This window comes from Miniopterus natalensis, chromosome 10 (genome assembly GCF_054644295.1).
Source record: "Miniopterus natalensis isolate mMinNat1 chromosome 10, mMinNat1.hap1, whole genome shotgun sequence".
Taxonomy (NCBI): Eukaryota; Metazoa; Chordata; class Mammalia; order Chiroptera; family Miniopteridae; genus Miniopterus; species Miniopterus natalensis.
Window position 1 is genome coordinate 13,006,072 of NC_142090.1, and position 21,982 is coordinate 13,028,053.

General features: G+C 42.0%; 1 protein-coding gene across 1 annotated transcript in view; it reads right to left on the reverse strand.

Annotated features, from left to right (window-relative positions):
* The window catches only part of EXOC4 (exocyst complex component 4), a 643,616-nt gene that overhangs the window by 54,737 nt on the left and 566,897 nt on the right, over positions 1–21,982 (reverse strand). Inside the window, exon 15 of the mRNA XM_016222252.2 lies at positions 6,516–6,657. Within this exon, the coding sequence (XP_016077738.2) occupies positions 6,516–6,657 (142 nt within the window). The remainder of the gene's footprint in view (positions 1–6,515; positions 6,658–21,982) is intronic.

Here is a 21,982-nt window from a genome sequence, read left to right on the forward strand (position 1 = left end):
TTTTAGGAGGTGAAATGGTATAATCGGATATGAGCTTCGGCAAGATCACTCTGGACAGTACAGACCGTGGTTTGATGGTGGAGGGTGGAAGACACTGGAAGCAGAGAGAAAAAATAGGAAATTATTATGAGTTGGAAGTGAGAGCTTATGAGATCCTGAAGTGAGGGCAGAGGGGAGAGATAAACACTGTTTTAAGGTATTATCTTCCTCTCCCAAAATGGTCAAAGATGAAAAAAAAATTAGTCACTGACAAATGTCATATCTTAAAAAGTGTTTACTTTCTTTTTCTTTTGAATTCTGGCAAGTTGTTGCTGACCTTAATATGACTTTGGTGTTAAGGTTTTCTGCAAATATTGCTGATCGCACAGCAGGATGGTGGACTTTCAGAATGTGCACACTTAGGATCCAACAGTGACAGGTGGTGGCTCTAGAACCCACCTGGGGCCCTGCTGATAGCGAGAGAACCAGCTGACAAAGGGGACATTCTTGGCATCTTGGACTCAAATGGCAACATAGTTCAAATAGGAAAAAATACTGAACTATCTTTTATGGTCTCGCCATGTCTTTCATTTCTTGGGCGTGTCATTTGCTTTATGTTCCCAATCGTGGAAAGGAGCTGCTTGATGTTAGATGTGACCTACAGTGACACAGGTAAAATGTTGAATGCTCTATGGATGGGTCCTTCAATACAGAACCTATTGGATTTGAGGACACTTTTGAATTGAACTTTAACAGTAGTAAAGAAAAAGATGGACTATGGATATAAAAATATTTGGGGGAAATAAGATGAATTTTTGACATCTGAAGTTGTTCTGGACTTCCTGCTAGCATTTCCCATTTATTTTTTTTGGCGTGTGTGTCTGTCTATGCCCTTACTGATGTCTTCCTGGGTAAAAATGCAGGAGACAGTGCCTAACCAGCCACTTCTTCATTGTACCAGCTCTGGACAACAGGTCCTAAGTTCTAATTCTTTCTTAGAGCAGGATGGGAGTAGAACAAACACGGGCTGATTATGATGACGAGGATGATGTTGGCCACACAGTACCTGTGTCTCTCTTGAATACATGTAGAGAACTATCAAGTGAAAACAGATTCTCTAAACCAATTTCTTTAACAGAAAAGGTTTTGTTTGGGGAACAGCACTTATTTTATGTGGATTTGGTTTCAAACCAGCTAATTCTCTAGAGTCACTGATGTTTTTATTGAGCACCTATTATGCAGCAGGGTTCTTCCTGGTTCTGGGGCCATAACAGTGAACAAGACTCACTTGATTCCTGCCTTTGGGGAGCTAACAGTCTCTTCCACAGTCACCCATTGTGGGTGCCCAGGGCTCCTTGCAGTCTGCTCTACTTGAGCATAATTATACGACAGCATAATGACTTGCTTGAGGTGTGTCTTACTCATTTTGTAAACTTATTCATCATCAACAGTAAAAATAAAATAAAAGGCTTAGTACTGTGACAAGGAACAAATAAAGTACGTGAACATTCACTATCTGAGCCATACATGGAGTGTTCTGCCTAGTTTTAAATATCATACTTTAAAGAAACAAAGACAAACGGAGCATATGCATAAGAAAGCAACCTGAATGTTGAAATCATGTTATGTGAGGAGGTGAAGACATTCCATTTAGGAAAAAATAAACACGTTTAGTGTTTGCAGTAAGTCAAGGAAAGATAATTCTGCATCCAGGACTCTAAAACTCAGTGTTTTTTGTTACTCATTCCTAAAATGATCTTCTTCTGTTTTTAGATTAATGTTGAAGGAGATGTAGCAGTGGGTGTTACTGCACCGAATGGCTCCTTGTGGAGTTAATAAATAACGACGAAAACATGCCCAGCATCATAGAATAGTGCTGCCAAGATGTGCAAAACAAAAAGGGCAGGATAGAGGTTAAGGATTTAAAAGATTTTACTCAAACGTGTTGAAAATATCCCACTTGGAATTAACTGCACTACAGGCAGATAATTGTAAACATAGAACACACCGTGTGCCCGCAAATCAATAGCATGATTCCAGGAGCAGCGATGGTAATGAATTTGATGTTCCCTTGTTTTCCTGTGCAGCCAGGTAACAGAGACATCAGAATGTTACTGGTGGTTTCTTTTTTCTTTTATGCCTATTCCATTTATCTAGTCATAGAATACACATACCATCCAATAAGTAAATAGAAAACAAATCTAAAAATTATCATAAATCAAATCAGAAAACACAGAGGGAAAGCCTTATTTCTGGACAGGTGAATGTAAGAAATAAGCTCAGAAATACGATAGATTTCAAATCTGCGATGCTCTTTCTCTTGCTCTACTTACAAGGTGCTCACAAGCAGTAAAGAAGTAACTCACTGGACAAAAAAGTGATGAAAAAAAAGGGGGGGATTAAAGATGGCAGCGGGCTGAGTGGAAGCTACACTGACACTCTCCCGGGACCAACCTGGAATGGCAACACTATCATTCAAAATAGATTGTGAAATAAAGAGCTTCCCAGACAAACAAAGGCTAAAGGAGTTTATCACCACCAAACCAGCATTGCAGGAAATGTTAAAGGGACTGCTGTAATAATAATAAGAAATAGAGAGAGAAACATAGGCATAAAGAATTCAAATGGCAATAAATAAGGACATATCAATAATAATCTTAAGGACTTTAAAGAGGAGATTGACAGCAATAGAGTCATAGTTGGGGACTTTAACACCCCACTGACTTCACTGGATAGGTCTTCTGGACAAAAAGTCAACACAGAAACAGTGACTCTAAATGACACACTAGATCAGATGGATTTAATTGATATTTACAAAATATTTCACCCCAAAGCTGCAGAATATAAATTCCTCTCAAGTGCACATGGGACATTCTCATAGATAGACCACATGTTAGGACACAAAATAAGTCTCTACAAGTTCAAGAAGACTGAGATCATATGAAGCATCTCGGACCATAATGGCATGAAATTAGAAATCAACTACAGTAAAAACACTCAAAAACATTCAAACACATGGAGGCTAAATGGCATGTTATTAAACAACAAGTGGATTATCAATGAGATCAAGAAAGAAATAAAACTTCCTGGAAACAAATGAAAATGAACACACAACCCAAAATCTATGGGACACAGCGAAAGCGGTCCTGAGAGGGAAGTTCATAGCACTACAAGCCTACCTTAAAAAACAAGAAAAATTTTAGTAAACTCTCTAACCCTACAACTTAAAGAATTAGAAAGCTCCCCTGTGAAGCTGTCCAGACCAGGGCCTTTGTTGCTGGGAGTTTTTTGATTACTGCTTCGGTTTCATCAGTCATTATTAGCCTATTCAGGTTTTCTGATTCTTCCTGATTCAGTTTTACACAATCTCACTCATATGTGGAATCGTATAAATAAAACAGACTGAGGAACAAAATAGATCCAGAGGCATAGAAGCATGGAACAGACTGATGAATCTCAGTGGGAAGGCAGAGGTGGGGGAGTAGGTGGGGAGGGATTAATCAGAGGACTTATATGCCTATATTCATAACCCATGGACACAGACAATAGTGTGGGGAAGGTCTGCGGGGGGGAGGTGGCATGCAGGGTGGAGGGGATCAATTGGGGAAAAAAGGGGGGATATCTGTAATACTTTCAACAATAAAGATAAATTTTAAAAAAAGAATAAAAAAAAGCAAGGTGCACACAAAAGAAGTGACAGCAATACATTATCAATTAAGCTTTGCCTGGGCACACTGGAAAGATATCCAAGTTCTAACAGGAGTGCAAACATATGAACTAAAATCCTTATAAATTGAAAAAATCTAAATCTAGTAAAGACTTCAAAAGAAAAATAATACTCTATCAACTTAATAATGCCTCATGGTCATCCACAAGAAAATGTATTACTATACACTTCTGATCCTAAGGTTTCTGATTCTGAAGTTTCAGAAGTCTATCTGCCCTGGCTGGTGTGGCTCTATTGGTTGGGCATCATCCTGCGCACCGAAAGGCTGCTGGTTCAATTCTCAGTCAGAACACATGCCTGGGCTGCAGGCTTGATCCCCAATGCAGGATGTTTCTCTCTCTCTCCCCCTCTCCCTTCCTCTCTCTCTAAAAAATCAATAACAAATATTTAAAAAGAAAGCCTACATCCAACTGCCTATTTGACATTGCTACCCAGCTGTCAACTGAACATCTCCAAAATGGAATTATTGACTTCCACCCCTCGCCAACCTTTCTCCTTTCTCGGTCTTTCTCAACTCCGTCAATGGCCCTGGCATCCACACGGCTGCTGTGGCCCTAAAGCTGGTGGTACTCCTTGAGCCCTGTTCTCTCACTGCTTCCAGCTCCTGCACCCAATCTCATCTATCAACAAATTCTATGGGCTCTACCTTCAGAATGTGTCTCACGTCCAGCATTTCTCACACTTCCTCCTCCATCACTCTGTTATCAACTAGTCACTCTGCTTCCATTCATCTCTCTCCCTGAAATTCCTTTTCCATTTACAGCCAAAGCGATCTTTCAAAAGTGTGAATGAATGTCCGACTTATTTCGCTTAGCACACTGTTCTCAAGATCCAGCCATGTTGTCGCAAATGGCAGTATTTCGTCTTTTCTGACGGCTGAGTATTCCACAGTATATACATGCTACATATATCCAGTCATAAACATGCTAAGTGAAACAAATCAGACAGAAAGTCAAGAACCAAATGTGGGATATGAAACTGAAAGCAACAAAGGAACAAACAAGAAAAACAAACAAACAAACACTCGTAGACACAGACAAGAGCATGGTGGTTACCAGAGGGAAGGGGTGCAGAGGGTTGGTAAAGGGGAAAGGGGGCTAAATACACGGTGACAGAAAAAGATTAGATTTTAGGTGGTGAACGCACAATACAAGGCACAGATGGTGTATCACAGAATTGTATGCTTGAAACCTATATAATTTTATTAACCAATGTCACCCCGATCATTTAATTTTTTAAAAATTGAAAAAAATGTGAATGAGTGATGAATGAATGAATATGTCTCCCTGTTTAAAAGCCTCTATGGCTTTTTAATGCACTTGGAATAAAATGTGAACTATTCACTTTGCCTGTGAGACCCTATAATGATCAGGCTCCAGCCCTCTCCTTCCCTTCCACTCCCCACTCTACTCTGGCTCATGGGGCAACAATCACTTGGATTCCTCTCTCTTCCAAGCCCGATTTTGTCTCAGGACCTTGTGAGTGTTTCTCCCTCAGGGAGTCTGAAACTCTTTCCCCTAGGTCTTTGTACAGATGGCTCCTTCCTGTTACCTTGTCACATTTTCTCTGACCACTCTATCTAAAAAACAAAGAAAAAAATCCCACTTTCCCATCCATCCCAGCCACTCCCTGCACTGCCCAGAGTGACAGCACTGGCCACATGGAGGCGCTGGAGCCCTGGAAACATGACTAGTCCAACCTTCAATGTGCTCAGTGTAAAAATCTGCAGGTTTCAAAGGCTCGGAACAAAAACTACAAAATATCTCATTAATAATGTTTCTGTTAATTATATGTTAAAATAATATTTTTGTTATGCTGGGTTGAAGAAAATAGTTGCTATAATTTATGTTTCCCTCTTTTTTCAAATGTGACTGTTAGAAAATTTAAATTGTGTGGTTCACATGTAGCTCACTTTATGTTTCTATTGGATAGCACTGCTGGATTCCATTTTGCTATTTGTTGCTTTAGTTGCACTTATCTGACATCGTCTTTTTTTACTCCTTTTTTGTTTCTCCCCATTAGAATGTAGTTCCATGAGAGCAAGGGCCTTGAGTTTTTGTCTTCACTGCTACATCCCAACTTTTAGAACACTGCCTCCCACATAGAAGGCCCTCGATAAATATTTATTGAATGAAGGAATCAACAATTTAAGGCTCCCTAGTCCTTTCTTCCTACCATTCCATATGTGTAGTCACAGAGGTCACCAAAGCTAGTCAGAATATTCTACACTGCAGGGGAGGAAACAAGAGACGAGTATTTTCTTGAATTAGTATTTTAACTTAATCTCTCCTACTGGGTTTTAAGTTCTTGAAGGAAGGAATTGTGGTTCCTGCACCTGTATACTCCCTTCTTGATCAGCAGACCACCTCAGCAAAAATACCAATGACGATAAAGTCACCATAATTGCAAAGCTACCACACTTTGCATCCTTACTATGTTGCAGGCATTGTATGATGTCATTTATAAAATCTACAGGTTAGGAATTATTGTTTCCATTTTTAGGATGAGGAAACCGAGGGTTAGTAAACTCAATTAATGGTCTTAAGATCGACTAGCCAGCTGGTACAGACATTCAAATCCAGGCCGTTCTGATACCACAGGCCTGGCAAACTCTGGATCACCGTGTTCACAACACAACGTGTGGTCAGAAAACTTCAGAGAGACCGAATAACATTAAAGGTCACTTTTGGTATAAAAGAAGGACAACATCAGTAATAACAAAAATCATGGTGACACTCCCCAGAAATAAGCAGGCGCTCTATGACCCCAGGTGCGTTTCAACCTCAGCCCATGCGTCGCCGAGTCCTACCTGACCTCCAGGTGCAGCACCAGCAAGCAGCGGTCGGCCATGTCCTGGAAAGCTTTGGCAAGCTCGCTGAGCGTCTGCATGATCTGCTCCGACACCGGGGGCAGATCCAGGTTCGTGTGGCCATCTTGAGCAGGAGACAGCACTGAAAAGGGGGGAGGACAACACACCAATCACTTCACTACATGTCTACTGATTCTCTGAAATGACATGTTATTTTGTCGCTCATCATGTTGTTTTCACCAAGTTGGCTAATGCTAGTGTTGGCAGCATTAGACGTCCAAGACAGGAAGGACTATTTCTGTCCTTGATTAAACACAGAAGCCCAGATGATTCAATCTGCTCACAGAATGTCAAAAAGAGAACTTCAGAGTTGGAAGTGACCTGAACAGTCGTCTGGCCCAACCACGTGGTCGATGCTCGTGTCATTTATACATCTGCAAATGGCTGGTCAGTGTCTGGTTGCACCCCCCACAGATGTTTGTGAAAGGAAACTCAACACCCCTTCAGGCAGCCGAGTCCACCTCTGAAAGATCTGACCGTCCTGCATCAGGCCTTTTCTGTCTGTCATCATCAACTTCTAATCGCTGGCCCTGATTCTGCCAACGCTGCAGTGATTCTCGTGTGTGTCAGCACAAGTGCTAAAGACATCTCCTCCCTTGGCTTCTCTGAAGTCTTCCCTTTTCCAGACTGCATGTCCCCAGTTTTTATGCTATTCTTCATATAAATGAATCAAATAATTTTACAGTCCTCATACTTCACCAACAAAAATGTTCCAATTGTTCTGTATCTCCCCTGAAACGTGGGGTGCAGGACCACACACAATAAATACTGCGGAGTGGTGGCCTGTAGAGAGAGCCAGCTACTCCTTCGCTCTAGATACCACACTGCCTGCACGTAAGCCTACGGTGTTCAGGCGTGGGGACAATGGTCATATATTCTACTTGAACTCATATAGAGCTTACAGTCAACTAAAAGTCCTACAAAGGTCTTTCAGGAAAATTTTATAAAGCTACTTTCTACATCTTTCCCAAGTAACTGATACAATATTTAATGGCACTTGACACCACATTCAAGAAAATACTGAGCAGCAGAAATGTGAACTACATTTGGTTATGTCTAGACTTCTGTTGTCTACCCAGCTTCCTAGTTTCTCAAAGGTCTCCAGCAGTAACTTGGAAATTTCATTCTAAAGTTCTTTCATTTCTCTAGAGCCTCAAAGGCTGGCCTTGAGTCCTGTCCCCACTATTTACTAGGTGACCAAGAGCTAATTTCTAAGTTACTTAAAAGATAATTCCATCCATCTTGAAGTTCAACCTCCATTTACCAGTAATTTTTGCCTTTCCACCTAAAAAGTATATTCTCCTTCTCAGAGAATAGAGTGCCCTTTGGATATGGCCAGGGTCTGGTGGTGTTCACCTTAAGAGGGTGGGGAGTCAACATCTGGCTGCTGCAGCATCTACAGTTATGGGCTTTCAGTGCTGCATCTATCCCTAGACTCTCCCCAAGCCCAGAGAAGGGACCCGAGAGCCAGCCAAGACTTATAAGGCTAAGTTCAGCTCTACGGAGTCAGACTTTAATAAATTATCACAGCAAAGATAAAAAAAAAGACTTTTGTTTAAAGGAACTGATGTGTAAGGAGGAAGGGAGTTAGCAACGGAGATTTAAAATGATCACCAGCCTTGGCATCATCTCAGATGTTCACTCGCTCGGTCTGCAGGAGGCTAGATGTGTGGCACTGCACTCCCTCTGTAACGGGAACATTATTTACCCTGTTTCATCACCAGGTGAGCGCACCGCCTTCATAATGTCTTCATTTGACCAGTGGGTGAAAGCACTACAAGTAACACTGATCAAATATTTCAAAGCATTTTAGGGCTTTTGAGCTCCTGGATTCCTGTGTGTGTGACACCAACTGTGGCATAGAGAGCTATGACATATCAGTGACAGAGGCAGAAACCAGGTTCTGGAGAAATCAGACCCATGGTCTGAGTTAAAAGTTCTCCAGTCTCCTTTTATCTGCAGGGGATCCGTTCTGAGACTCCCAGTGGATGCCTGAAAGCAAACAGTACCGAGCCCTATGGAGACTATGTTTTTCCTGCACCCTTTCCCCTGAAGAAGCACTTTACAGCTCCTCTTTGGTATCCAAATTGCCAGTATCTTCCACCACTCTTGTGTGTTGGGGCCATTATAAAGTAAAATAAGGGCGACCTGAACACAAGCACTGCGATACCACGACAGCTGATCTGGTAACGGAGAAGGCCACTTACTTAGTGACTAAAGGAAGGGCCGCACACACAGTGTGGAATCACTGGACAAGGGGTGAGTCACAGCCCAGGCAGCACAGAAAAGGGTGGCGTGAGACTTCATCATGCTCCTCAGAACAGAGCGCACTTTAAAACCTATGAAGTGTTTATTTCCAGAATTTTCTATTTAATATTTTTGGACTGTACTTGCCTGAGGGCAACTGAAACCATGAAAAGCAAAGTCACAGATAAGGGGGGACTACTGTACTAATATCCCAAACTCTATCAGAGGCATTCTGGACAAATTCCACCAAGAAAGTAAAAAAAAAAAATCACTTTCTTATTATAGAAATATATAATGTCATTATATGTAGCAACCGATCACTGCCAAACTATGCCATTAAAAAAAACATGCACAAAAGACCAAGCAGAGTAAGTTAACGGCAAGATGAAACCTGCGGCGAGCGCGGTGAGAGTTCAGAGAGCAGCACGCCGCACGTCTCGCCCGGCTGTGATCCACAGCGAGAACACAGCACGGGAGCAGGGCTACATGAAGAATCGTGCCCGAGTTCTCCGGGAAAGCCGGCTTGTGGATTCTGGAGGGCTCACTGAAGTTTATGGAGTTTTCTTAACAAGGAGTAGTACACTGAGCGAGAAATGCTGAGCACGGCAAACAATGACAACACACACAATGAACGAGCTCTTAAATGTCAAATGGAAATCGAAAAAAAAGCAAGGCTGACAGAATCTGCTGTTGGGGAGATTACAGTCAAGAGAGAAGGTTACTAGACACAGACACACACTTGCACAAACCCTTTTAGAGGCTGCGCAGTTGTCTATCTCGGGGATTGCTTCGGAATGGCAGAACACACGTATACTGTGGGCTTTAAAGAGATTAGCACTTGATCATTTTATTGCGATACGCACTTTGAGCTAGTTTTCTGATACTGGGGATGGGTCACATCAGATTGTTCACAATATCCCTGTGCCTCCAACAGCCACTGCATAAAGGCAGGCATGTTTGAGATCCTGGCTGACTAGCTGTGGCAACGTGGCTGCAGCTTTCTATACTAACCTGGCTGGTCAGTGAGGAAGCTGAGCCTTGGTCCCCGGGGCGAACACTGCTTGTTAGGTGAACCCACAGACACTTCCAACTCTCCTTTGCTCACTCCACTAGAGACTGGAAAGCTAAAAGTCTGCCTTCCCAGCTGTGCTTGGTAGCTAGAGGTAGCCACGTGTCACCATCCTGTGGCCAAGGACCCTCTGAGTAGATTCTTCTTTGGCAGCTTGATCCAACCCTGGGCTATCTCTGCAACTCATCATTTGACAGGGAAACAAAACAACACAAAAGCATGGATGGTTGCCATTAAAACTTTCTGGATTTGATTGCCGAAAAAGTCTTCAGTGTCACTTGTTCATCTTTCCCTAGTGCTTGGCCAGCTCCTTTCCCTTTCTCAGCAACATCCCCAAATTCATGCTGCTCTCCCAGGCCCGTGTCCTTCCTACTCTCTGTCACTCCTCTCTGAGGACCTCAAATTCTTATACAGACTTCAAAAAAATGGTCAACACTTGCTTTCTCCACAGGCTTGCCTTCCATTAACTCTTCCATGAGCCATAGTCTGATTTCTGCCTTCGCCTCTTTGTTAAATAATTATCCGGATGATCATCACCAATGGCAGCCTAACTGACAAATCCATGGAGCACTTTCCACTATTAATCCCATTCAACACGACTGGCATTTCCTCCTTGAAATTCTGTCTTCTGCCTCATATGGCATCATGTTCCTTGGGGTGTCCTTTCGCCACCCCAACACTGCTTTCATAGTTTCCTCCACTGGATAGTCTTGCTTCAGCCCGCCCACCCACTAATGCTGGTGTTCGCGAAGATTTTTTTTCTCCTGGTCTCCCTTACTTGTCATTCTATATGTTTGCTCCGAGTGAGCTCATCCATTTTCATGGTTTTTGCTATTACCTAGGAATTGATGACTCCTAAATTTTATTTGATCAACTGTTTGCGAGCTATCTTTACCAGCGCATCCCACAGGCATCTCAAACGCAGTGTGCTCAAAACTAAATGCATTATCTATCCCTAGCATCTGTTCTTTATCCTGAATTCCCTTTCTATCAGGGCCATATCAATTTAGGAATCTCAGCTACAAACAGAGAGTAATCTTTGAATCTCTTCTCTCCTTTACTCCCTTCAGAAAAGACTGATTTCTGCCCACTTTATTTCGTAAATGTTTTTTTAATATATTTTGTCTTTTCTATATGAACTGTCGTTTTCTTGGTTTAGCATCATCTCTTCCACAGACTACTGGAAGTCTCCTGACTGATGTCTTTGCCTCACGCCCTGTCCGTACCTTAATTCAATACTCCATATTTAGCTAATTAAATGTGAGTTAGACAGAGTTATTTATCTAAGACACAAATTTGGCTATGTGATTTTTTTTGGTAAAAGTCAATGCTTTTTTAATTAAACAGAATAAATGATTTAACTGACCCACATAACATGGCAAATAATTCACATAATAACAAATTAATAAAGATCAGGAAAGAGAAGGAATAACTTGCCATTTACAGCTATAACTTTCTCCTTAGTTTCTTGAATGTATGCTAGGGAGAGAGTGGGGATGGTTTTCTGGGCTATTTGAAATCTTGCAAGACTAGTTTAAAGCAATTGTGGTCAATCCCTACAGCCCAATCCCTATAAACTGGGTTGCCTTTAGAAGTCACTTTAATTTCATGAGGCCATCTTGCTGCAGCTCAGACTTGGGGTCTCCTCTCTTTTCTCCTGACATAAAATCCCTGGCATATCAAACACCCGGCATCTCACAAGGAAAACCAACCTCCTAACTGTCATGGAGAAGCAATCAGCGTAGGTCATTAGGATGTCTCAAGTGGTTCCACATCCTAATATTAACCAGACTGAAATCTGTTTAGGTCTTAAAATTAGTCAAAATTGGACTCATTCAGACCCAGAAGAGCATCTGTTTTCAAGGATGCAGCTGCTACACTTTCAATGGCAACTTACTGTGACTTCTTTAATTGATTCATATGAGGATGTCCTTGTGCATCTGTAATATTATCTAAAATTGCTACAATATTAGCTTAGACCGGGATCAGCTGTCATCAAAGTAATAAATTGAAAAGGAGAAGATGGTTATCACAGCAGGAAAAGAAAGGTTAACTCGGCGAATTAGAACTTTTTAGAAGATGGAAAAAGACCATGAGGAATGATCCCATGAGATTTTCTCACTGGAAAATGTTTCAGAAGATCACATTTTGGTTCAATCATTTCTGACTCCCCTTGCTATTTGTACAGAGAAATGCCAGTCACCACAGTGATCTCTACTTCAACTTGGATAAAATCATTTCATTTCCAATCTTCAGTTTTCTAATTTAGAAAATTGTGGTACCGGCACCTTCCTAACTCCTAGAACAATGTGTTATTAGGTTTTGTAAATAATTTTGACATCCTTTGGTTTTGTTACCTGGATGACATTATTTTAAAAGTAAAAATGGGAATATTGGTTAGGCCTGTGACATTAAGAACTACGGGGCTTACAGAGTCAATGGGGCCTGTGACGGGAGACCCTCCCTCTCACCTCTTCCCTCTTGTGAAATGCCTGTGGGATGTGCTGCTATCCAGCCAAACACTGGGGTAGAATTTATAAGCGTTAGGCACGATAAAACCACCTTTCCAAGTGGAACTGCAGCGTCAGCTAGCTCTAGCCTCAGCCTGCGTAATTTCTCCGATACCACAACCCCTGCTTTTCACTCATTCCCTAGAATTATCTGCAGACCTATAAAAGCTAACCTTCCCCCCACCCCAGGGTTTTGTACCTAGGAGGCACTTTATAAGTGTTTGTTAAGTAAATTATTTATCAATAAACCGGCTAGTTTCTGGAATGGATATGTGATCTTCACATGCTAAAGTATCTACTGTCTTATTAGCATCTAATTTGGATTTTCTTAGGCTAGAGATGTCGTTTCCTCCTTATCTAAGTCAATGGCTCCAAATTAAAATTTCATGGTGACACTTTTCGATCACTCTTTCTCTTTCCTGAGAGACATTTTTAACACCTAGCGATTCTTTGCCAACAGTCCTGGCTTTAGCCAGGATTATCAAGCCGTTTAGTCAGACACTCCTTCCCACCCGCCAAACAACCCGTAACCTAGTTTTAAGTTCCTTTGCTACGTTTCTCCACAAGATGGGCCTTATCTAAAGTACATGTTTGGTAGGTTCTCTTTGTTTTGCCTCTTATTTCAGAAGCAATGGTTCTTTTGTTCCCAAATAATAACTATTTCTTTTCAGTCCAGATTTCCTTAGAAGTTTTGGGTTTGAGCTAGCAAACCCAATTGATTTCTGAAAGCCAAAATGCTGACTCAGATTGTTCCCTGACCTGCAGAGTTATTAGGACTGCAAAGAATGGGGACACGGTACGCATTATTCAGATGAGATCCCAGATGTGCGTCCGCGTGTGTAACCAGCTCTGGAAATAGAGCCTGGTCTCTGAGACGTGACACCCCCCAATGAATCCTTTCACACCTAACAGCTGTGTGTGAGAACAGGAAGGCTTTTCACTGCTGCCTCGGGAAGGGGCCTCTTTTGTCCACTCCTACAGGGGAAGAGGGCAAATGGAAGGAATTTTAAAAAAATTGGGGTGGGGAAAGGCAGATGAATTTCATTACCAGGAAGGAAAAAAAGATCAGGATGGGGGACGTGGAGGGTGAGGTGAAGGTGTCTTCTTTATATTTGCTTTTCTAGGGTCTATTCACCTAATTGATAATATATTTATGGTAAAAAAAAAAAAAAAAAAAAAAAATGCTTCCAGTGGAACAGGAGGCAAAGACCTAGGGGGTTTCTTTTCTGTGGTACTATCTGTATTTAAATGGGCGTGTGTTGCACCTTTCCCCCTATTAATCACAAGACTACGGGCAACGCCACTTCGCAGTGTTCTCTGGAACATCTCCCCCTCATTCCTTTCTCTCTTCCTCTCCTCCAAAATGTCTTATATTACCCTAATTACGGATAGGAACTTTGTGGGGAAGAAAATATATGCCTTTCCTACTCACTGCCCAGGTGATGACTCAGATGGCCCATAACATTTGTTTGAGAAGCATTATTATGAGGCCAAAAAACCCAAAGATCAAATTTTTACAAATAACTTAACTGTAAGGATGCTGCTTAAGAGTAATTTTCATCTCCATGAAACCATACTCTTTCCTGCTGCTTCCCAGAGAAATAAAATATTTTCTTTCACTTTTTATTTCCTCTAGAACACATTTCCAAACAACTTGAAGTCTCATTTCCCGCATTTGTACAAGTTAGAATTGCTGTGGGGACCAAAAGGGGGGCGGTCGCCCCTTACAAGGTGCTCTGTCTGGCTGCAACGTATTTCATCTCGCACTGTATTTGCCTAGCGCAGTGACTGCCAACTGGTGTGCTGCAAGAATTTTTAAAATATGCCAATACCTGACTATTTGGTCAGGGGCACTGACCTCTTTTCCCTTAGGCTGTCAAATAAAATAGTAACAACAGCTAACACAACACTAGCTGTCCAGTGTCAATGAATTAAAACTATACCTATTTTTTTCTGTCAGATCGGTACAAAATGTATTTTTTGGTGGGCCGCAGAATTTTAGTAATTAGTTTATGTGCCGTGAGATGGAGAAGGTGGAAAACCACTGGCCTGAGGCATTGCTGGTGGACTGAGACCCGTGAGAACAAAAGCAATGCCCCCAGTTCTGCTTATGCTCAGCAATAATGCCCGCTGAACTTAATCTTTAAGGACAAATCAAAAAATTTGATATCCTTTTTGTCCATTATATCTTCACACAAAGCCTTTGACCTAGCGTCTTCCAAACAGTTCACTGGCCTGGAACATTCTCTTCTTCAGGGTAGGAAACTAAGTTCCAGAGAAGCTGAGCGTCTGAACTGACGGATGATTCCAACATTGACCTACGTGGGGGAGTAAGGGAGGTTCGTGTGCGGCGCAGAGAGAAGAGCAAGACAAAAATGAAAGCCACGGTGAGGACAGGCGTCCCCTCCACCGCACAGGATGGAGGCCAGTTCCCAGCCGCCAGGACGCACTAGACGCCGCCTCGCAGAGGGAACCGCAGCCAGTTAGTAAGGCAGCAGCGGGCTGGTGGTAAGCGGCCTGCGCAGGCCCCGGGCCTCCAGCCGTCAGCTTTAGGCTCCTGCCTCCGCTGCTGCAACTGGCACGGACGCGTGGCGTTCACACGGGAGCCACAGGGCAGACCTCAGTCGCTTTTGGGCCTGGGGGGAAGCATTAATATTGATTTTTCTTTTATTCCAAATAATCCTCTCTGAGGCTGTGTAAAAACCTAATCATCTACTAAAAAGGCAAGTAGTGAGGCCAAATCAGCTCCTGCTGGAAATGAAAGTTTCTGGAAATGGGAAAAAGCCAAGGAACAGCTCCCATCCTCCTGGGGAAATCACTACTGTGGAGCCACCTTACCTTCCCACGGATTCCATAAGCCTTGTGTGTTTCTGTAAGACCTGCATCAAAGAGCATCTCAAAGTGTTAACAAGTACTTAACCAGGTATTCCAGATAAAGAAGTGACACAGGTGTGAGTTTTAATGGAATTTTACAGGCAAAAATACTACATGTCAAAGAGATAACATCCACCCATGTTGTTGACACAGCACCCTTCCAGCTTCCCATCTGTAAATCTTCCAAAGAGTCTGCAGGGACGGCGTAGTCACTGTGTAAATTAGAAACACTAGGCCCATCTGCAAATGGCGAAACTGAACCCAACAGAAATAAAGCTCGTTTTCCAACACGACACAGCAAACAAGTGCCACAAATACAGATAGAACCAAAGGAGTTAGACTGAAAGTCCTCTATGGGGTCTTTCTTCAATTCATCTTTTCCAGCTGCCTTTTGTCCTGAGTTTCCTGTTCAGGCAGCTGCCTCGTTCATAAATTTGGACCCAAGCTGAGGAAGAATCATGACCTTCTTGAATGAGAGCAAGTGCAGCCTCCCTTTTAGCCTCGCATCCCCAGTACACAGTGCAGTTTCTGGAACCGGCAGGTAACTATCAAGTGCATTGAACAAGGAGGTGCCCTTTGGAAACAGACACCCCTGAGTTGAAATTCTGACTTTCTCATACAGCACTGGGTGAACTTCTCAACAGATTCTCCAGCTGTAAAGGAGATCATCACCTCTAACTCCCAGGATTCTGATGATTACATGAGAAAAGATCTAAATGCTTGGAACAGCGTTTAACCCACAAGCGCTTAATATATGGCAATTACTGCTACTACTACTTCTATTACTTATTCAATATAAATGTGTTCAATAAATAAGTAACAAAACCCCAGTGTCCTTATTCTCCATTCATAGCTTTAAGTAGGCTTTGAACAATGAAACTAGCTTTATACATCTAGTGGCAAAACCTGATAAGCTACTGTGGCTGCAGAGCAAATCTGGCTGAATCCTAGGAGCCCTGGTCACTCTGATCGGATCACTGTGTGGACAACAGACTTACTGGGAGTCAGAGCTGACCTTGCCACTGAGCACACATCACCAAGCCTAGCAGTGGACTGGCACAGCCTTCCTTTGAGGCAGGAGGCAGGAGGTAGGAAACAGGCAGAACTAAGTTGCTACCACGGTGCAGGATTTGCAGGTGTAAGTCTGGCTAAGAGAATTTCCCGTCAGCGAGGCCAGCGCGGCCACTGCTCCAGCATGCGGTGAAGGTAACAGTGCAGTGCTGCCCCTTAATCTTGCTGTGACAGACACTCGGTGCAGGCTAAATTGATGAGTTGCTGCCAAACACACATTGACTAATGCCTTGTGAAGGTTAATAATATACAGCCATATTTCTGTCTTTACACATTAGTAACACATGAATACTGTTCACACATCCATTCCAGTCTCGCTATGTAATCCCTAGAATAATTAACAGTTCATATAGATGCTTCCAAATCAAGTTTTCTAAAAACCGAAAGATAAATAACCCGTTTTTATACCAGTTAAGGGTAAGCGACATAGAAAAGCACTCATTTATCTGTCAGGTGATTCTGTAGTTTCAGGATATTGCCTGAAATCTAAGTAATCTTCTCATTAATTATGAACCGGATTTTCCCACCTATGACAACACTTCTTTTTGATTGATTACCCATGTGCAGGCTCAGAAAGTGGCTGAATTCTGATTCAACCACTTTATGTAACCTTGGGCAAACTGTTAAACCTGTGAATCAGCAACAATTTAAGAGGATCACTGTAAGCATTCAATGAGATAAAACACATAAAGCACTTAGAACAATGCTTGGCACACAGTAAGTGCTCAGTAAATCTGAGTTACTGTTGTTGGGCCTGGTGAGGACCCTGGAAGACACATCTCCTAGGCTCATCTCATTACTCATCAAAACACCTTGCACAAAACTGGAGCACTGTGGGCTTCGCTGTTCACATGGCTAACAGAAAGGAAACACTATATTGATAGATTAAGACATTTACACTGTGTAAACTCATGACCTTTTGATCTTAAAATATGGAATCACGAAAATATCAGAACTACAGAATTCTAGAAATGTTCAAATCAGTAAAGACCACAGGAGAAAAAGGGGATTAAGGTTTAAATTTTATCTTTTTACCTACAAAAGGGGAAGAACACCTTTCTCCAGAGTAGCCAATTTAATAAAAGGGGGGGGCACTGCAGGCAGGCATGGGAAGTGGTCGTTTGGTGGGAAAACAGGGAATGATGGCACTCAGAGCTAATGTAGTGTTTCTCAATTATTTTGAGGGAGGAAGGGTGGGGATCTCTCTTTTTAAGGAAAGGATGTCTGCAAGGCTCAGTTCTTTAGCTAAGTGAACTTGGGAGTTATTTTAGCAATGCAAGAGGATACTCAACAAAACTTTCAGACTGTTTATGTTTTTGGGAGATCAGGTCTGCCCTACTCAAACAGGGCCTGAAAGGTCCTACTTATATTTTGAATCAGCATCTGTTTCATGGTCACAGTTTATTTCCCCTGCCAAAGGCACTGTGAGGAAAGCAGAGGAGAAATACACATGGGGGTGTGTGCATATGGTATAGAAGGGAGGAATGATTATAAAGTCTATATGGCCATGACATTTTGCTCTGAAATGATAGAAATTATTTTCACTTGAGGAGACAGAAATTGTGTTATAAATTATTTCAATGTGCACATAAAGACACGGACAAGTCAGGACTTCCATTAAGGCTAAAACAGATTCGGCTTATTTTGGAAAGATGTTTTCGTATTTACTAGCACAGGAGATGTGTTATTTTATTCGCTTTCTTGGGAATATATTCCCCTTGATAATACACTAGATTAAATTTATTATAGAAAGTCAGACAGGAAAATACCCTGTGCCCTTGTCTATTGTCAACTCAGTATCATCTCCACCCACTGCCCTGGAAGCTGGGGAATATGGGACTCTCTCTATATATAAAATGTACACATGGAATGTAGGAATATATTTTCTGACTTCTTGCTGGCAGGGTTTTGGGTTTAGATTCTGGCAGCGAGATGTGGCAGGCACAAAGAAAGGAAGGTGTTCTCCTGCATGGTAGAAAGATGCTCGCACAGATGGCCCGAGGGGAACTCCTGCAGTACTGCTTCCTCGCTGCAGGTGGAGAGCCTCTGAGCTTTTCCTCATTCCCTGCAAACCAGAAGCTAGTTCTCTTGCTCTCTGCTTCCATCCAACTGTTTTCTAAGGCTTTTAAACAAATTTTAAAACATCTAATTCCATGTGTTAAATTCCTTCTTACTGGAAAAAACCTAAAAATTGTTTGGTTTCCTGACTGAGCCTTGATGGATAAATATAACCTTCTACTCATGAGATATTTCTGAGCTACGGAAACTCAGGACTCAGAGGAGCTGGAAGGAGTGGATGAGGGTCACTGAGAAGGCACCTCCCAGACACCTTGCCCGCAGGCTCGCCTTCCATTCTGTGTGCCTGCTGTGTACTCATCCTGGATCACAGGTCTCTTCTTTCCTTCTTATGTTCTCTGTGAGCTATTCAGAGAGCTCTTTGGATGCTCTACAACAGTGTGGTGGTTAACAGTACAGGCTGGGGAGGAGGCATACTGAGTAAGTTCAAGTTCTGGTTCCACTAGCTAATAACTTCATGTGTCCTTGGGTAAGTTATTTCACCTCTCTGTGCCTCAGTTTCCAATTGTAAAAATGGAGATAATTATGGTATCTACTTCATGGGTTATTGTTAAGGGGAGGGGGGAGAGAGAGAGAGAAAGATTAAGAATATACTACACCGTGGCATAGAGTATTTGATATTATTTTTGTTAAATTACTTAGCATTTTTGGTTCAAATTTTATGTCTGAGGGCTTTCCCACCCCTCACCATACACTACATTCCCTTTGATAGGTTCTAATCATGGGATCACACCTATATTTTCTCCAAATGCCTGAAAATTTAACTTTCTGAAAACTAAACACCCAGCTACACCTGGTGTTTACTTTCTTGCTGTGCAAACTCCAACATGAAATGGTAGCATTCTCCAAAGACTATAATAATTTCTCCTCCTCAGTGAATTCTTCCTTTTGGTCTCATTAGTCCCACAGGATAACTGGTCTCCATAGTCTTCCCTCTTGAGAAGAAAAATCACCCAAAAGATGAAAAAAACTTACTTCTCATCTCGCGTTAGCTGAGTGAGACTCCCCATCACCACCACTGCCACCATGTCAGTGTCATCATCATAACAGGGACGCGCCATCCAGGGCCTACGCCTTACTGACGGGTCTAAGTGGTCTGCAGGATATGCTTTTACATCAATATCACTCGCTTCTTCCTTTCATGTTTGTTTTAGACTTAATTTGAATGTTGCTTCTAATGTCTTCTCAGAGGGGTGGATTGCCACAGAATATTTCTCACATTTTACCCATAAGCTGTGCTTCCCTCCACATGAGATATAAAACTCAGAATAAATGTACAGGAATTTCTAGTGAGTTTTAATTTCCTTTGGTGCCACAAATGGTCCATTTTGTATTTTGCCATTACTTTAGATGGGAGCACTAGTATACACACAGCAAATATGTTAATTAGTAGTAGGGAGGAGAAGAGAAAAGGCAATGAAGTGAGAGAAAATATGCTTTGAACTTAATAAAGAAATTCTGATATTTCAAGTTGGTTAAAATGCAACTATACTTGTTTTTTTTGTTGTTAATTTTATTTTTGAATTTTTAAAAAATGTGTTTTCCAATTATAGTCGACATACAATATTATATTAGTTTCAGGTGATTAGATATTTATATACCTTAAGAAGTGATCACCCTGATAAGTACCCACCTGGCACCATATATAGTTAATACAGTATTATTGACTATATTCCCTATGCTTTACTTGTTTTTATCAGGTAAAGAAACAACTTAATGATAAGAAAGAGAAGTAAAATACTTTCTAATCCAGAAAGTAAAAAGCATGTCCAAATAACACCAAAACAGAGTTTTAGGAGGAAATACAGTACTTCAGATGAAAGATTGGTAAAAATATGTCATATGAGAAAGTAGAAATCACAAATAGAGTGGAGAGACTAATTGTCTACAATGACGTGTGCTGAAGAATGTAAAGAATATGAGAAGGAAATAGAGAAACAGAGTAAAATTTCTTTGTTAGTTTAATGAAAAGTACTGTGTCTCCAAGATCAATGTCCCTGCTCTGTCCCTGGCTAAGCATGGTTCACATTTTTATGCTTCAGTTTTTCCATCTGTAAAATGGTAATAAAGATGCTAGCTTTTTAATTAGCTCAGAAAGTGGCTGTGGGGATTAACCGATGGAGGACTATATAGTGCTGGAGCGTTTCTGCTGCGGACACAACAGAAGATCAAAGGGAAAGGGAAGAAAATTAAAAATGGACAGGATAACTTCCTAGTTTCCTCGGTACCCCTGGACTGCTCATTTCAATGAAGGCAGGAGGGGAGATCAACAAAGCTCAGAAAGCGATGTAAACGAATGTGAGATGAGCTGTGATAAGCAGGCCCGACCACGGTCCCCATCAGGTTAGTAAACAGCAATGACGAAGGGGGTGCAGACGGCCACTGGTGATAAAGAGCCAGCTAGACACGCTATTCGCCTTTCATTTTGTGGGCTGATGTTCTTCATGGCCAGCGCGCACTACCCAGGAATGAACTGTCTCCTTAGAGCTGCCAGGGTGCCCCTCTGCCTCTGCAGGAAGGCGTACATTTCACACGGACGCCGGCACGTTTACGCAGGCGGTGACTCCTTTAAACCAAGTTTGCTTTCAGTTAGCTTCTGCAAACGTCCTGCCTTATGAAAACCTGCCCCTTTTTCTCCTTTCTTCTTCCCTTCCCCAGTTTCTCTTATAACATTGAAGGGAAAAGAGGGAAGACAAGCCTTCATAAAATTTTACAGATAGAGAGAGAGACCTGGTTTATTTAAGAGCCCAAAGTGAGCTGGGAATATTTAAAACCACCACCACGCTCAAGGCCTATTAGTCGTCTACACAATAAATAGAAATCAATCTCTTACTAGTGGTCTTGCACATTAAGCCCGATGATTGGGTTTTTGCCGTTTGCCAAGGTCCCTAAACCTCTCCCCTGCAGAATCAGAAAGTTGGGCCTGGGCCTCCGAGGCACATAATCGTATTTCATCTCTCCAGGGTTTACAACCACTGTAGTCACGAAGGACTGCACAGTTAGGGCTGAGGTGTCCAGCCTCCCTGTGGGATCCTCACCAGAAAACACTTCCTGAGGAAGCCTCACCGGGGGCAGGTCAGGCCGTCTGGCCTGCAGTTTTCTGGTGGTCGCTGTTGGCTCTGTGGTTGACAATCTTAACCAGGGAGGTGCAGACCGATAGAACAAAACCAGGTTTAAAAGCCTGAGAGAAAAATACTGCTATTTCTTCAACTCAGCTGGCTTTCTTTTTTAATATAAAAAGTTAATATCAAGGAGACTGGATTGTATTCTGACAAAGAAAATGAGATGAGAAGCCAGAAGTCTGAGTTCTGTGACTGGGTCTCCTGCTAATTTTTCTAAAAGGGTTTTGGATTTATTTTCCTCCCCAAAGATTTATATACTGCCCATTTTCCTAAGAACCTGGAGTTCTTTCTCATATATTACCTCATATTAGCCGTGCAGACTTTAATTAAAAAGATTCCACAGGGGCATACATACATAAGAAAAACAATCTCATAAAATATGCGACAAGTCTCTTTCTACCCGTCAGGCTCTTAACATTCATCCCTGCAAGAGAACTA